Here is a 17,561-nt window from a genome sequence, read left to right as displayed (position 1 = left end):
GCCATGACTAATTGAAGTTGAGGAGCTGGTTCTCTTGCTCCAGGCTTGCTGAGAGATTTATCCCCGACCCTTTTCGTAAGACTGGCAATTGTCGGAAAAAATGTGTGGGGGATGCGCTGGAGGGAAGGGATGCCATCCAGAGGGATCTGGACAAGCTGGAGAGGTGGGGCTGTGCGAATCTCATGAAGTTCAATAAGGCCAAGTGCAAGGTCCTGCACATGGGTCGGGGCAATCCTGAGCACAAGTACAGGGTGGGCAGAGAATGGATTGAGAGCAGCCCTGAGGAGAAGGACTTGGGAGTGCTGGTGGATGAGAAGCTCAACATGAGCCAGCAACGTGTGCTGGCAGCCCAGAAAGCCAACCGTGCCCTGGGCTGCATCCAAAGCAGCGTGGGCAGCAGGTCCAAGGAGGGGATTCTGTCCCTCTGCTCTGCTCTTGTGAGACCCCCCCTGCAGTGCTGTGTTCAGCTCTGGGGTCCCCAACACCAGAAGGACATGGAGCTGTTGGAGCGGGGCCAGAGGAGGCCACAAAGATGATCCAAGGGCTGGAGCATCTCTGCTATGGAGACAGGCTGAGAAAGTAGAAGGCTCCGGGGAGACCTTGCAGCACCTTCCAGTACCTAAAGGGGCTACAAGAAAGCTGGAGAGGGGCTTTGGACAAGGGTGTGGAGTGATAGGGCATGGGGCAATGGCTTTAAACTGAAAGAGGGGAGATCTCGATGAGATCTAAGGGAGAAATTCTTCCCTCTGAGGGTGGTGAGGCACTGGCACAGGTTGCCCAGAGAAGCTGTGGCTGCCCCATCCCTGGAAGTGTTCAAGGCCAGGTTGGATGAGGCTTTGAGCAACCTGATGTGGTGGAGGGTGTCCCTGCCCATGGCAAGGAGCTGGAACTAAATGGTCTTGAAGGTCCCTTCCAACCCAAACTATTCTATGAGTATGATTCTGTAACTTCCTTTGCACACCTTCCTGACTCTCCATTTATTCATTCAGGTGTTCAAGATGTCATTGAAGGTGCAGACGAGCAACATCACGAACAAGAATGACCCCAAGTCCATCAACTCCAGAGTCTTCATTGGCAATCTCAACACAGCTGTGGTCAAGAAGTCAGATGTGGAGACCATTTTCTCCAAGTACGGCCGAGTGGTGGGCTGCTCCGTTCACAAGGGCTACGCCTTCGTACAGTACTCCAACGAGAGGCACGCGCGTGCGGCTGTCCTGGGCGAGAATGGACGTGTGCTCGCTGGCCAGACACTGGGTGAGTCTTTTCTTCAGCCATTTGAGTGTCCAGGTGCAACAACGGGTTGGTTGCTCCTTGGGGGATGACCAAGGGATGGCCAGTCTGAGGTCAAACTGGGACCTGCAGATCAAGATCAGGTCCAGGGATGGTGAGCAGGTCAGATGCAACCCAGTGATGACTGAGCAGGTCTGTAGTGACAAGGCAGGTGTGGGACCAGGCTGAGAAGGGTGAGCAGGTACGTGGCCAGGCCCAGGCATGGCTGCAACAGAACTGGAGACCAGCACTCCTGCAGCATGGCTCAGGTAGGGGCTGAAGGCTCCCGGGCCCCATGTGGGTAGAGGTCAGAAGTGGGGCTGGTCATGGCCATCCAGGCACATTAATACTCTCAGGACTGTGATGTTGTGGCCCAAAAACTCGTTTATAGGCTGCGATCGTAGAAGCTAAACCATGGTTCTGAATCACCCATGTCCTTGTCCTTGATCTGGTGAGGGAGAACAAGCGTGGGAAAAGACGTCGCCTGGGTCCCTTTCTGCACCAAGCCTTGCTGACCTTAAATGAGGGAACAGACACATGGAAGTCTCTCGTCTGCACTGCTGTGGGACAAGAAACAACAAACAGAACCACCCGGCTGCTCCCAGGGGACTGGGAATCCAACCTGCGTCTGGATTTTGCAGGTTGCTCTGAAGCGTTGCATGCTGAGAAGTTCTTGTCACCAGCTCTAAGCTGAGAATTGCAACCAGAGACGGTATTTTTTAATGACAAATTGTCGTTTCCAAGCCTGCTGGAAACTTGTTTTCACTTCTCTTACGGTCCAGAGCGCGGAGGTGCAGACCAAGGGGAAGCGCGGCATGGCAGGGGCGCTGCCAGCCCGGCACTGCCCACGCGTGCAGGGGCTGTAGGGGTGACAAAGACAGCCTTGGGGAGCAGAGGAGCTCGTTGTGGTGCTCCAGCAGAGACAGAAGGGGCAGCTAAGGGACAGGCAACGCTTGCCCACTTAGCTGGAGAGAGAGGTGAAAGATTTACCATGATAGGAACCTCTTTTTCTTCTCTGTGCTGGTGCCAGAGGTCTGGCATGCCAACAGGTACCTCTACAGGTTCTGGACAAGGTGCAAATTCAGTTCCCTTCCATCTGCCCTCCCTTCATGGGCCAGTCATACCATGGAAGAGCTCAGCAGGCTTCCTTTGCTGTCCATGGACCAGTGGAAACACAGGGACACTTCCCCTTTGGGAGAATCCAGCAGAGGAGAAGAGCTGAACAACTTGGTTACAAAATGTCTTTGCACAAAACAAGGTAGAAAGTTCTTCCCTCCTAAAAAAGAGGAGGTGATGGCCACAGAGGAACGTGGAGATGGGACAGGCAGGGGACGTTGCTGAAGAGACTGTCACTGCTTCTGATCACAGGCAGGGTTTTGAGGAGGTCTTTCCCTCCCAGGTGGGCAGCAGAAAGGTGGGCTGCCCTCTGTCCTGCCACCTCCAGCTGGTAACTTCATCCAGGTGCAACCCCAGGGTCGGGGGGCAGGTGCAGGTGGCAGCAGGAGGGTTCAGCCCCCCCGTCTGTTCCCAAGCACCAACAACCATTTGCAGGTGACATTTTCTGGAACATACCAGAATGAATGAGCAAAGCAGCAGCATCTTTTTAGCTCACGTCTCCCAGCTGAGGTCAGCTCTCCAACTAAGTGGTCTAAAAGCATTTCTTCCATTTTTTTTCTTTTTTCTTCTTCTTCATCACTGGCTATGCAGACAACCAAACTTGCATTTTCATTGATCAGCAAGATGATGAATGCATCACAAAACAGAGGTGTTTGAATCACACCTATAGCCTGTCCTGTGGTGGGACATGGAACCGCTCTGCCAGGCGGGTCCTGGCAACCCCTGTGCTTTCTCTGGAGCCTCCCAGACACCCCAGTCCTTGCAGGAGCCAGTTACCATTCCAGTGTGGGAGCTCTGCACTGGAAGCTGAATCCACACCATAACCTGACCCTGCCATGTCGGCCAGACAATGCACCACCTCCCCATCTACTTGGGGCAAAGGTGCCTGGATATGAGCAGGAGGGACAGATACTGCCTTGGGCTGGGGGGTGGACTCAGTGGAGGGAGCCAGAATGGGAATGAGATGCAAAATCCGTCCAGGCTGATGTGCGTGCTGAGCTCTTGCCTCTCCTTGTTCAGTATCAAGGGAATCCTGAGGGATCCGAGGGCACATCACCACATCACCACTCTAGGTTGACAGTAGACGTTTCCTGCTCTGTCTGCACGCACCGGTGAAGGCCCCGCGGTGCTATTTCTGGCAGTACCAGCAAATTGAGCTAATTGTTATCGTTATCCACCATCGGGCTTTCGTTGCCTCTCCCTCGAAGGGTGTTAATCAGCGTGGGGCTGTCATTAGCTCTCCATTTTGCAAGAGGAATGACTGGCAGCTGGCAAGACACACCCTGACAGCAAAAAGGGTTGGGGAGAAGGGAACAGGAGCTGAGCAGGGATGTGTTCTGGGACACACCAAGGAAGCATTTATTCCTCTCTTCCTTTACAGGAAAAAGCATTGCATTGCTCAACAGAGCCGGAAAGGCATCAGCACGCCTAACGTTCACGCTGGCAGCAGTTGTCCATGGACCTGTCCCATGGCCATGCGTGTCCTTGCTAGTGTTCAGGCTCAACACTCCTCTGTGTTCCCCTTAGCTGTTGAGTACGGGAGGATGGAGGGTGAAAAACAGCAAAGAAAACACACAGGCTAATCTGGATGTGCCTCTACTTTTCACTTTGGAAAGTAGGCTGTGACCTGTGCCACCAGCTTAGCACAAGGACCTGCCTGATGCTGTGGGGCAGCCCCTGTCCAGCCCTGTGCAAATGGTGCTTTTGTTCTACGTAAGGAGATCCTGTCCTGCTTGGCTCAGATCTGGCATGCCTGGAGGTCCAACACCTATTTAGATGGAAAGGACCTGAAGGACAGGAAAAGTTTTGGGCTGATTGGAGAAGCCAGCAGGGAATTTGCTCACTGCTGGGTCAAGAAACAAAGAAGAAGCTATGCCTCCTGCTCCCCATAGCTCACCTCTCCGTTAGATTGCCGGGCTCTCAGCAGCCTCCATGAAATTGCCTGTATCATTTTATTCTCCCATCAAAAGCATGTTTGACACTGAGTCCAAGGAGAAGAATTTCCTTGGTGGATTAGAAGAGCTCGTTCTCACCTCCCCTGGTAGAAGATATCATAACGGCACCGAGTTCTCTGCAGAAGCCTGTCTGGAATTTGTGTGCGTGGGTTAGACCGGGTGCAGGACGTTGACGTCAAAAAGAAATGTTTAGCAGCTTTGTAGAGGGAAGAGGCTTGCCAAGTGCAGGGATATGTGTGGCTTCTTGTGGAGGTCCAGCAGGGCCCCAGACGTGCTAAAAGCAGGGGGCAATGCGGTGGGAGGCATGGGGGAGCTTGTTTCTGCTGGTGGCAGGGCTGCGCACAGCCTCCCTCGCTCCGTGGTGGATACAGCCCCCGGCGAGCACGGATGTCACAGTCATGTCACAGCTGCGTGTCCGTTCATTGCAGATATCAACATGGCCGGGGAACCTAAACCCAACAGACCTAAAGGGCTGAAGAGAGCAGCCTCCGCGTTGTACAGGTAGGTCTCCACCATGCCACCTCCCTGTGCCGAGGGCTCCGTGTGGTATATGTCTTCTGGCTGGGGCTGACTTTCCCACCCCCCAGGCTGCTGCCCTGAGCTCCCAGGCCCCTGCCCCAGGCAGCCCTGGGCCACTGCTGCACCTTCAGATCTTCTCCCATGGGTTTCTTGGCCTCTGCAATGCCCCTCCGTGGTAGGCTGCAGGGAGGAGGGCCACCAAGAGGCATCAGCAGCAGACCCAAGTTGGCCAACGTCCATGGCGTTGTGGGACTCTGCTTGGGCATGGTCCAACCTATGAACGGTGTTGGACCTGGAGACCATTGGAGAAAGGTGGGCAGTACCTGTTTTAAGCACATCAGAGGTCTTGAAAGAAGTGCACCATGAGGAGCACTCTCCTCCAGCTCTGGAGGACGAGTGGGGCACAGTGGCACATGCTGGGTGTTGGGGGCAACAGGGATAATTTAGGGAAAGATGCTGAGGAAAGGGCAAGAGAAGAATGATGGGAAGGGAGAGAAAAAGGGAAGAGAGTTGAAGCCCTTGGGGTAATGGAGGTGGACCAAAGAGGTGGCCGGGGCAATCCCCGAGGGAACCTGTGCTGTGGAGCAGTAACTAAGGGATCAAGGGAATGGGAGGGACAAGCAGGACGTGGAGTAAGATGTAAGGTGTTACAGATGTCAGGGTGAACCTTCAGTGCTGCTGTTGGCAGCTCGAGAGACTTTATCAAAATTTCCACAAGTGTAGATTTTCGTTTAAGCCCCAGAGTCTGGAGTCATGGGAACACGGGAGAAACTCATCAAGTTCTTGCTCCTGAAGCTGCAGAAGAGAAAACTTGAAAAGGTATTTGGAGAGTACCCTGCAGGTTCAAGAACCCAAAAACAAATCCCAAAATGTGTTTTATTGATAAATTCTCATTATTTTTATGCCAGTCTCATGGTGTGGAGCCTGGGGCGCTTAGGCAGGATTTGGAAGGTGTGATGTTGGGAAGACAAGACTAAAATCAGTGTCAGGGTTATTGGTGGGTGTTATAACAAAAGAAAAACATGAGAGAACTGTAGATTTTTCTACAAAAAGAAAAAAAAAGTGAGAGAGATGAAGAGAAGTGGAAAAAAACCCTATGATTCAGACTCAGCCACGCAGTCTAACACCGCTGTGCTACCAAATGGCAAACCTCAGTGGTGGCAACGCTCTTGCGGTATAGGCAAACACACCAGAGCTTCAGCAACCCTCCCACCACCACCCACAGGGCATCTTCTGAGACCTTCCCCGAGTCTCCCAGCTGAGCTCTTCCTTTGCAACTTTCACCAGGAAAATTTTTCCTCCCACCCTGGGCCAGCTTAGACCTTCACCACAACTTGGCCCCCTGCATTCACAGGGGTCACCACTTGAGGAGAAGTAGACTCTGCATTCCCCACACTGATGTATGGAAATGGAGATGACACAAATCTTTCCGTATAGCTGCACATGTACTACCTCCGTGGGGCTGGTAGCCATAATGCACATCGATTCATTCCATACGTCTTGCAGTAAAGAGCATCTCATTTACTGTTCATCCGTGCTTGGGCTGCTAATCCGTTCCTGTCAAAATGACCAATATTTCAGACTTCCAGGCTGCCATGTAGATGAAGAGAGAGCAAACGAGAGATGTTTGTTTCCTCCCACAAATACGCATATGCTAAAATATGGGCCAGAGAACTGCACTGCTCTGAGCTCCAGCAATACTTCATCCCAGATTGCTGTCAGATTCCAACTTTGCCATCTGGACTAGCAGAACTTACGCTATCTCACAGAAAGTAGGTAATCCAGGTTTGCAGTGAGCCGTGGTTATAACTTCCCCAACCATCGTAAATTCTTCTAAATGTTAGACTTGAAAAATCCCAGCGCTATAATTCACAGAAATGCTGTGTTAAACACAAACCGGTATTTTTTCAAAGGTTGAGTATAACTTTTCCTCACTCCAAGTCTGTGTGAGAGGGTCAAGGGGAAGGGAAATCTCAATTTGGACTTGAGGAAGCAACAATCTTGACAGTCTTACTTGATCCACCAGCCCAGGGACGATATCATGGAATCGCAGCATGGTTTGGGTTGGAAGGGACCTTCAAGACCATCTCGTTCCAGCCACCTGCCATGGGCAGGGACACTTTCCCACTACACCAGGTTGCTCAAAGCCTCATCCAGCCTGGCCTTGAACACTTCCAGGGATGGGGCAGCCACAACTTCTCTGGGCAACCTGGTCCAGTGTCTCACCACCCTCACAGTGAAGAATTTCTTCCTTGGATCTCATCAAAATCTGCCCTCTTTCAGTTTAAAGCCATTGCCCCTTGTCCTATCACTACATGCCCTTGCAAAAGGCAAAAACCAACTCATAGCTGGGTGTTTAGTAGAAATCCTTTGGGATGTGGCTTCCACCTACCTCCAAGAAGTAAAACACACACCCAGGTTCATGCCAGCATGAATTTCCTCAGGTCTCCCCATAGGAGGGACCATCAATTAACAGCAAACCGCGCTGTCATCACAGCTCTCCCCAGCTCTCTCTGGATCTTCAGGGCCTCCCTCCCTCTGCCTCTGGCATTTGCCAGAGCATCCCTTTGCTGCTGGAAAATCCCCTGGGTGCTCCTGCCTGGCACCCCAGCACCGCTGCCGGACACAGATGTGCCTGGAGATACTGCAAAAGAGTTGGTGAGGATGGCTGGAAAATGAACTTGTATTTTGACCATGTCCCCCAGGGATTCACATACTGCGTCCCTAAGCCTTTTGCCTTCTGGCATCACCTTCATTGCCTGCAGAGCAAATGCCTGGGCAGGATTTTGGGGCATTTGGGCCATGTTCAGGTCAGTGCCAGTGGTCCTGCTGTGCTGTGAGTTGGCTGTGTGTTGCCATGGGCTGGGAAGGGCAGGTGGCTCTGCCCAGGGCAGTGGGGTCTGCCCGGTGCTGCGCTCGACCTTTGGAGGCACAAATCTCTGCCCCTCCCTGTCGTGCTGGTGCTCAAGTTGCTCTGTAGCCAAAAGGAGAGTGAGGACAACCCGAGCAAGAACTGCAAGAGCAACCGAGTGTCTGGCAGCAAAGCGGCCCATGGAACTGTCTCCGAAATGGTGATGGGAACAAACCACCACTGACTTATTTTCCCAGTCCGCAGAGGCAAGTGGATGATGTCCTTCCAGCTCAGCTGGCATTCGCATCCCTCGTCACGGCCCTTATGATCCCTGCAGAAACCTGGTGTCAACCCATCTCCAAACAGATCCCCCCCTCCCATGTCTCGGCAGCGGTGCTGGGAGCAGTGACACCCCAGCAAGTCCTGGTGCCAAATCCACGCGGACCAGGCTGGGAAACAACCCTGGGGCAGAGGAGGGGACGAGCAGTGGTGCCCAAGCCCAGCAGCCACAACACCACCAGCAAGGGTGTGCACCCTGTCCCACTGCAGCCCCGTTGCCTTGGCAATGCCGGGCTCCCTTCCCACCTTTCTCTCCCAGCTTCCTGCTGCAGGAGGAAGGAATCTCCCACCAGAAACACGAGATCAATGCGAGATTTTCCAAGTCCCTTTCCAGCAGGTATTAGTTCTGCGGCTGCAATAGTGAAGGTTGTGCAACCACTAGGCGAGGGCCACGAGCTGAGCACAACGTGCCACCTGCAGCCATCGGTGCGGGGCTCTCCGGCACTAACTAAAACCGCAGCGGCGCAAATCCACGGTCACTCTTCAGGAACGTGCTCAGAAACGGCTCCACAAATTGAGTGCGAGTCACTTGGCCAACCTTTGCGAGTCACTAATCAACGTTATTTAATTACCGAAGGAAAACGCAGCAGATCTGCTGGTGGTTCCTCCTTTGGTTTTAAAGGGCGCAGTGTCACCAGCTGATGGAACAAAATGGCAGAAATGATTGCCATACACAAAGGACGCCCTGCCAGGTCACTGACAAACGATCCGTCAGTCTCAGGGAGGTTTATCCTACGTGCGGGGAAATTTTCAGGCACACAGTGGCCAGATAAATCACCCACGCTAAGGCCTTCGCTTCTTACTGGCTTTGTTTCCGCGTCCGTGTTGGAAGACCTGCCTGCTGCTCAGTGCCTGACTTCCAAGGACACTGGTGAAAGCATCCAGCCGCTGCCTCCCTGGTGTCGTCTGTAAAGCCACAACCTCACCAGCATGTTACAGCAGGGTCATCAGTCACAGATTTAGAATCACGGAATGGTTTGGGTTGGAAGGGACCTTCAAGATCATCTAGTTCCAGCCCCCCTGCCATGGGCAGGGACACCCTCCACTACACCAGGTTGCCCAAAGCCTCATCCAACCTGGCCTTGAACACTTCCAGGGATGGGCAGCTACAGAGATAGCTTTATTAAATACCTCCTCACTTGAGGTCACCATGGCAGTGCATGATGGTGGCAGCAAACCCCAAAAGAGGCTGTAGATGCAAATGATACCTTGTCCTTAACCTCTTGCATCAACTGTCTTTGGTCCCCAAGGAGCCTGGGTGTCTCCAGCCATCCAGAGTGGGCTCCAGGTCCCCCTGAGGCACAGACTGAGGCTCCCCGTGCTGCCACAGGCTTCTGGGGCACCCAAGGAGCATCCAAGGAGCATGGAAAGAACCCATTTAAGAAACCGACCAGTTACTGAAACTAGAACATTGAGTGAGAAGCCCAGTGCCAGCATAGGCAGGACGGGTGTCCTGGGTCAAGCTGGGAATTTCTGGTCCAAACCACGCTGCCCACCAGCCACACGTTCTTCTTGTCGCTTCTTGCGTAAGATGCAGGACACTGAATTTACTCTCAGCTACATACTTCAGCACGCATCCTTCCCTCTCCCCATGCCCCAGGTTCTCCTGGCTCAGATTCCTTCCCTCTCCCCATCACTCTCTCTTTCTTCCCATTAGATTTTCTTTTTTTTTTTTTTTTTAATAAGCCACTTCAAGGAGTTTCACGATGCAGGACAGACTCGACTCTTTGCTTTCAAAGGCTCCAATTCTCTTTGTTCGGAGCTGGGAGGAGGGAACATCAGCAAAACTTTTTGAACCAGCGTTCCTTCAGACGCTGCGTTTGGCTGGGGGTGACCGGTGCGTTCGGCAGCGCTGCCCTTCCCGGCAGTGAGGGTGTGCCAGGGCATCGAGTCCCTGCTGGAACCACCTGGTTTGTGGTGCCTTGTGAAGAACCAGCTGCACAAAGAGATGAAGTCTCGGCAGGCGATGAGGGAGTAATGCTCCTAATAAATTGCCAGCACTAATTAACCCGTGCCATCCTGACTGTCTTTGCAGCGGCTACGACTTCGACTACGACTACTACAGAGATGACTTCTACGACAGGTGAGCAGGGGGGCCACCAGCCCGAGGGGCTGGCTCCGGGGCGAGAGCTGCCCTGCAGCGCGGCTCCTGCCGTGGGGAGCGCGGTGGGGTCCGATGGCCGATGCGGTGGGGCTGGCGGTGCTGCAGGGCTGCTTCGGCCCCACCAACCTTCCCCCCACCTCTCCAGGCTCTTCGAGTACCGGGGCCGAGTCTCTCCGGTGCCCAGGGTGGTTCCTGTGAAGCGGCCGCGGGTCACCATCCCCCTCGTCCGGCGCGTGAAGGCGACGCTCCCCGTCAAGCTCTTCGCCAGATCCGCCGCCATCGCCAACAGCTCGGCCAAGTTGAAGCGTGAGTGTGTGCGCGGGGTGCAGCGGGACGGTGCGGAGACCAGCGTGCACCTGGACCTCCCATCCCCACGGGTTCACCCACAGGGCCAGATGCTCCCAGGGGAAACCTTAAAAAACCCAAAACATCTGGGAACAACAGCCCGAGCAAGGGCTGTCCAGAAGCCCGCAGGCTGTGAACGCAGCAGAGGAAGGTGCACGCACAACCCAGACGTGCCAAATCAAATCTCCCTTTGGAGAGGGACTTTTTACAAGGGTGTGTAGTGACAGGACAAGGGACAATGGATTTAAACTGAAAGAGGGGAGATTTTGATTAGATATAAGGAGGAAATTTTTCACTGTGAGGGTGGTGAGGCGCTGGAACAGGTTGCCCAGAGAAGCTGTGGCTGCCCCATCCCTGGCAGTGTTCAAGGCCAGGTTGGATGAGGCTTTGGGCAACCTGGTGTAGTGGAGGGTGTCCCTGCCCATGGCAGGGGGGTTGGAACCAGATGATCTTTGAGGTCCCTTCCAACCCAAACCATTCTACGGTTCTATGATTCTATGAAATCCTGGTGTCAGCCTCCACGACGTGCCCGGACCACGGACACACAGGTGTTTTGGGTGCACGCACCCACCCGCAGCCTCCCCAGCTTTCCCTGCCGGTGCCCTAACAGGCACCAAGGCAGCGAGGGCTGGCAGTGAAGGAGTGCGTGTTGCTGCCCCGTGCAGAGCCGGCCCCTCCTCGCCTGCCCACCGAGCCCCCGTGAGCGGTGCAGGACACCCAGCACACCCCTCCCAGCAGCTCCTTCCCACGTGGACAAGCTCAGCTACGCTGTGCAACGAGGTGTGAGCATCACCCCGGGGATGCAAGGAGCGTGTTTCTAGTGTGAGGTTTCTAGTTGGCTTTTTGACGGGCTCGGCAAGGTGACTTGGGCCAGGGGGAGGGCTGGGACAGACACCTGGGGCGCTCTGCAGGGCACTAAATGCCTTTTTTTTTTTCCCTTCGTTCCTCCCAAGTGAAGTGCAGCGAGCTGCAAACAATCAAAACTGAGCTGACGCAGATCAAATCCAACATTGATGCGCTCCTGGGCCGGCTGGAGCAGATCGCTGAGGAGCAGAAGCTGTCTGCAGGTCAGTCGGGTGCCCGCGGGTGCCTCGGGGCTGCTCCGAGGAGGGGCACAGAGAGCAGGGAAGGGCCCTGTGGCACTGGCCTTGAAACCATCGGGGCTTAGAGCATCCTCTGGGCTCTGACGGCGAAGTGTCGACCCTCAGGTTCCAGGGTGGAATCACAGGCTGAAATCACATGCCAAAATTCCCCAGATTACGGAACTGGCTTTTAAAATGATGAGATTTTTTTTTTTTTCTTTTGTCATAGAGTTTTTTTTTTTTTTTAGTTTGCTTTTTTGTTCTGTTATTCGGATGCTATTCCTGGTCTATTCTATTCCTGGTCTATTCTGTTCTATTCCTATTCATTCCATTCCTGTTCTGTTCTATTCTACTCTATTCCTATTCTGTTCTTATTCCTGTTCTGTTCCTATTCCCATTCCTATTCCTATTCCCATTCTGTCTGCCTCCTACACTCACCCCAGAGGGACGCAGACAATGACCTGCTCTGCCCTCTCCAGAGTTACTTTCAGGCAGCTTCCTCAAAATCAGCAAAACTTCCCATTGCAGAAAAAACCAAGCCCTAGCTCCATTATTCACCTACCGGCTGAATTTGGGGGCCCGCTGGGTCAGTGTCGTCGGGCTCCGGACGTTGCCTGCCCTGACCCTGGCTTGGCTCTTCTCTCGCAGAGGTACGGAAGAAGGTGGAAGGCAGCAAAAGCGAAATCTCACAGGAAGACACAGCGTCGGAGGCAGAGGCCAACACGGAGGAGCCGCTGAACGGGGACGAGGGTGAGGAAGAGGGTCTCGCACGGGACGAGTGCGAAGATGAACTGGTAAGAGACTTCGGGTGCTACATCCCTCCAGCCAAAGGTGTTCAGTAGTGGACCACAGTTTTACTGGAACTTACTGAATCCCCAGAAAAATAGCTTTTCCTTCCTCAAAAGACATTGTTGCATTTCAATCCCATGATTTGTTCGCAGCTTGTTCTTCCAAACTGTCCTGCTGCTCGCAAAAGCGTTGACCGAGCAAGCACACGTGGAGCCGCTGAAGCAGCACAGCTGGTTCCTGAAATTCAGACCACGTTTTTCCTCGATTTCACTGCTGTTAATTAATGATTAAAACAAGTTGTTCCACTCCTGAGTAATTCTCGGACGGATTGGAACGTACGGCAGAGACAGACTGTGTTATATGAACTGTGCTTTCCTGGATGCCCTTTTCTCCTGGACGGACACCAAATGGCATCAACCTCGTCGGGGCAGCCTCTGAGCCTCTGCTGAGCGTCCCCTGCGACAGCTCCGCTCCTTCCCAAGGAAAGCTGTGGCTGCCCCATCCCTGGAAGTGTTCAAGGTCAAGTTGGAATGGGCTTTGAGCAACCTGGTGTAGTGGAGGGTGTCCCTGCCCATGGCAGGGGGGGTTGGAACTAGATGATCTTTAAGGTTTCTTCCAACCCAAACCATTTTATGATTCTTCACCCCAACACTGGTGGTGGCAGAAGCGAGGATGAAGCTCAGCATCCCTTTCTTCTTCCTCATCCCCCTTATCGCTGGGGTGACTGCACTGCATTGCACGTGGGCCGCACTCTTCCTCTGGCCAAAAAGCTCCTCTAACTCAAAACACTTCCCAGCTTGTTTGTTCTCTTCTGCTCTGCTCCATCTTAGTCATGATAGATGAGGGATCTGAATGGGGTCTTTCAGCTGTTGCTGGTGCCTCATAGCTGCAATCCATGACTCCTGCTAAGCCTAAGAGGAGATGATTAAGGGGAGATGCTGTACCAGACCCTATAAAGAAGAAAGGCAACAGCTGGCCTCCATCCCTCTATCAGTTAGGATGAGGAAGGCCAGGTTTGAATTACACCGAGGGAAACAGATGGTAGAAATTAGGGGGAAACTTACTGATGGTAATGATGATAAAGCAGCACACAGCCCATCAACAAAAAATGTGAACCTTTCTGCCATCAGTGGGATAGAGAACAGAGTGGACAGACATCTGCCAGCAATGATTTAAGAAGAGCTGATCTTCATTAAGAGTAGAGGAACAGGATGACTATTTCAGCTCCCTTCCATCTCTAGTTTCTGTAACTCTCTGGTCCTAAAGTGGCATTGGGATCAGAAATATTTTACTGCCAACATCAGACAGGCTCACGTGTGCTGAGCACGGGGCAGGTTAATGTGGGCATTTGTCTGCAGGGATGCTCTCTTCCACACTGCCAGGCGGCTCACAAAAGCCATCCTTTACATTTTGCTCCTGACCTTACAACACTGAACAGTTTTGAAGTCTTCCCAGTTCCTGGGGAGTCACTCCTTCATCCCTCGTCTCTTTGGCTCACGCACATCAGCGCAGCCTTCACCACCTGCTCTCCATGGACATGGTGCCCACACCAGTCCCTAAAAATGTTATCTGCCCTTGGCTCTGAGGGGCAGTGTGCCACAAGAGAAGAGTCAGAGGTCGCCCAGACAGAGCTGATCTAGTAGTTTATAGAGCTCTAATTAGTAAATTTAGGTGTGAAAAATATTTAATAAGTACAGTTGGACTCTGGGTCAATATTCTACTACACTTAAAGTTAGTGTGAGACCCAGAGATTATCGTGTAAACTGACTATTTGTATCTTAACTGTTACATGCGTGCAAAAAGCATCACTTACCAACCCATCGATGCCTGGTGTTGGGTAAAGGGTGTCTTAGCCTCGAGGGGTAACCTTGGAGAGGTGTCCCTGGGCAAGGGGACGTCCCCGTCACGCCGCCGGCTGCTCTGGAGGGAGAGCTCAGTGGGCCCTGACAGTTCCAGACATTTGTAGCATAAAGTGGTGGATTTGTAGTCAGATTTTCTGCTGTGTTCGTGCAGTTTTGGTCAGTTATCAGCCCCAGTCTCCAGCCAGACCGTTTCTTTTGCGTTTGGTGCTGGGCTCTCACTGATAGCCTCACACAATGGGATTAACTTTGTTTAGTTTTAGCTGCTGAGCATCTGCCTGGACCGATGTCCAGTTAGTTCAAAGAGGAGTGTAGCCATCACCAGTGGGAAAGACGAAAGGCAGAGCTTATGCCAGGCAGGACCCAGACCTGCCAACACCTGGGCAGTGCCCAGCACAGAGGCTTCCCTGCCATGAACCTCTGCCCCATGGTGATAAGTAGGAAAAGATCCAGTTGGACCCAATTGTCCCACCTCTACCCTGTGGACACCTGTGGGATGTCTCCTGGGGACCAGGAGGCTGCAGCATCCCTGTTCGTAGGGGAGTTCACTGAACCAGAGCTCATGTGAAAAGACTACAGCTGAGCAGAGTGGTGCTTTGCTGGGAGCTATGGTGCTCCTGGGGACCCAGGAGGTCAGGAAGACTGGACCAGTGAAAACCAACAAGAAAAAAAAGCAGCATTGAGTACCTTGGCCTTTTTCATGTGCTGTCACTAGGTCCCTTGGTCCCCTGCCCCACCAAGCAGTGAGCCTACACTTTCCTTAGCCTTGCCTTTGCCGCTGGCGTACCTACAGGTGCTCTTCTAACTCCGTCACTGCACACTGGGATGGCTCTATATTCCTCCTGCGTGGCTCAGCCCTGCTTTCCATCTTCTGGATTCTGCCTTTTCATGTAGGAAAAAGCTGAGTTGGGAGCTTGCTGTTCATCCACACTGGCTTTCTGCCACACCTGCCCAACTGTCATGAGAAAGGGCCATTCTTGTGCTTCAAGGCAGGTGTCCCTGAAGATGACCTAGATGCCCTGGCCTCCTTGGCCTCCGGAGCAGTATCCCATGGGATTTTGCTATCCAATACCTGAAAAACCCAAAACATTTTCTCTTAAGTTCAAGTATTTGATTCTGCTCTTTATCCTGATCGCTTCTCTCAGGATACTCAGCTTCACAGTCTCATGGTCACTGCCACCAAGACTTCTCTCCATCTTCACATCTTTGACCAGTTCTTCCTCAGTCATCAGTACCAGTCCAGAAGAATGTCTCCCCTGGTCAGCTGGTCATCCAGCTGTGTCACGAAATTGTTCTTGACGCTCTCCAGGTCTTGCTTGCAATCTCCTGGCTTGCTTGCACCCAGCCCTGCTGCCCTCCCGCAAACGCTGAGGTGGTCGAAGTCCCCCAGGAGTACCAGGGCCTGCAATCAGGAGGCTTCCCCCAGCCGTCCGGAGGAGACTTCGCATCCGGTGGTCTGTAGGAGATGCCTGCCATGATGTCACCCGCGTTGTTCTGTCCCTTGATCCTCACCTGCAAGCTCTCAGCTGACATGTCACCTGTTCCCTGGCAAATCCCTGTGCATCTGGGCTATTCCTTCGCCCAGAGCACGTGCCACCTCACCTGGCATTCCCAAAGAGCCTGTTCCCTGGGCACTGCCTGCGCTGGCATTGCAGGGAAGAAGCCTTTGTTCTGCTGCCAGAAGTCACAAGCCTCCAGACTTCCCTCTCTTGGGAGGCTCCATCCACAGCTCCTCCCAGCATAGTCTCCAGCTCTCCCATCTTCACACATTGCAGTCCTGAGGCTTTTCCCCTCTACGGTCTCTGCCAAGACCCCGTCAGTCTCCCTGACCGTAGAAATCCATTTCTTTCCCCCAGTGCCCTGTTGCTTCCCCCGTCCTGCTGCTACAGGGCTGGACTGGGCTCCTTCCCTTCCCTTCTAGCCCCTGCAGGAGATCCTGGAGCCATTTCCAGCTCCACAATGTTCACCGCAAAATTTGGCCTGTGCAGGAGATGATAACACACCACTGCTGAGCACCTCGTTCTCCTGATGAGATGGCACTGCAGAACGGCCCCAGGAGGGAACGTTCACCTGTTGGGCTTCCAGAACGGCCGTGGCGCCAAGAGCGGCTCAGCAGCCGGGACTGTCCGCGTGGCCTTTGGGGTGATGGGTATTGTGAGTGTTGTCATGGGGTGATGAGTTGTGCTGCAGACTGGGACATGGCCGCGTCCAACAGCAGAGTCATTCCATCGCGCACGATTTGCCGGTGCGGACTGGCCGCACCTTGAGCATCAGCGGGCAGTTCCAGTGACGCGGGAATGCCCAGCCCCTGGTGTGGGACATTCCAAGGTCCCAAATTAACTTCTCACAGTGCTGCAACAAGGCATGAGCTGTGTGAGCACACGCGGTGAACTTTATGAAAGTGCTGAGCACGGACTTACCGTGGCCGGGCAGACATTAGGCATCCAGTCTAACGTGGCAACTCGTGGCACAACCTTCCCTGGGACAGGTCCACTGGAGCTGCTGACTTGGGTGTAGCCCAGATCAGACACTTGACTTCAGGCAAGGAAAGGTGGCATTCATTTCATCCCAGTCCCTCTGAGGTTGAGCAGGAGCCTGACTTCAAGAGGGAATCAGGCTTCCCAGGTCTGTTTGGCCAAGCCCTTCCAGAATAAGGAGCCAGAGGGAAGTTGTGGGTTTGCCCCAGCCACAGCACCTTATCAGTTGTGTTTTGTTGCTCCTCCACCGCGCTGAGCCACCTGACATCGTTCTGTCACCCCATGGTACCAGCTGGTCACCACGCATGAGGTGTGACAGTGTCCCAGGCAGGGCAGGGGGGACACGTGGTGATTCACTGTTTCTGGTTCTCTTTTCCCTCCAGGAGAACAGCCATTACACAGACGTGGAGGACGCCAGACTACAGTAACCAGGTACAGCTCACGCAGAACCTTTCGTTCCATGCACGTTGGGATGGGGGGGTTGCTGCTTCAGAAGATGCTCTTTTCCACAGATCCTCTGTGTTTTCCTAACACTGAGCCTGGCTACTCAGCTGGGCCACTGATCAGCCCCTCCCTCCCTCTCCTAAATCACAAACCTTTGAGGTTCAAGGGAAATGATGTACATTTTCCCCCCCGCCGTCCCCTCTTCTCTCCTGGCAGCTCTTTCGGAACAGCAGTGAGCACCGGCGTGAGGAACGCACGAGGCTGACCCCTGTCCTGGCACGTTGAGCAAGACAAGCTGAATCGAAGTGCTGCTGTCATCTCTACCTGGCATTCAAAAGGAGAAACATGGCCCGACATCTTCCATCCATCTGTAAAGCGAAGACAAAGAAAACTCATCATCCCAGTGACCCCC

General features: G+C 53.5%; 1 protein-coding gene across 1 annotated transcript; it reads left to right on the top strand.

The window, feature by feature from the left end:
* The first annotated feature begins 998 nt into the window (after positions 1-998).
* RALY (RALY heterogeneous nuclear ribonucleoprotein) lies at positions 999-17,133 on the top strand. The gene is made up of 7 exons (XM_086622781.1): positions 999-1,254; positions 4,769-4,841; positions 10,085-10,132; positions 10,299-10,459; positions 11,452-11,565; positions 12,229-12,374; positions 17,089-17,133. The coding sequence occupies exons 1-7, from the start codon at positions 999-1,001 to the stop codon at positions 17,131-17,133; spliced, it is 843 nt and encodes a 280-aa protein (XP_086478907.1).
* The last annotated feature ends 428 nt before the right edge of the window (positions 17,134-17,561 follow it).

Source organism: Tauraco erythrolophus, chromosome 18, assembly GCF_009769465.1.
Source record: "Tauraco erythrolophus isolate bTauEry1 chromosome 18, bTauEry1.pri, whole genome shotgun sequence".
Lineage (NCBI taxonomy): Eukaryota > Metazoa > Chordata > Aves > Musophagiformes > Musophagidae > Tauraco > Tauraco erythrolophus.
Note: the sequence above shows the minus strand (reverse complement) of the source record. Positions and strands in the feature narration are given on the sequence as shown.

Excerpts from the sequence above, each read along its gene's own strand:
- RALY (XM_086622781.1), top strand. The coding sequence starts at position 999 with ATGTCATTGAAGGTGCAGACGAGCAACATCACGAACAAGAATGACCCC. Across the intron at positions 4,842-10,084 it reads GCAGCCTCCGCGTTGTACAG|CGGCTACGACTTCGACTACG; the intron begins GTAGGTCTCCAC and ends CTGTCTTTGCAG. Across the intron at positions 11,566-12,228 it reads GGAGCAGAAGCTGTCTGCAG|AGGTACGGAAGAAGGTGGAA; the intron begins GTCAGTCGGGTG and ends CTTCTCTCGCAG.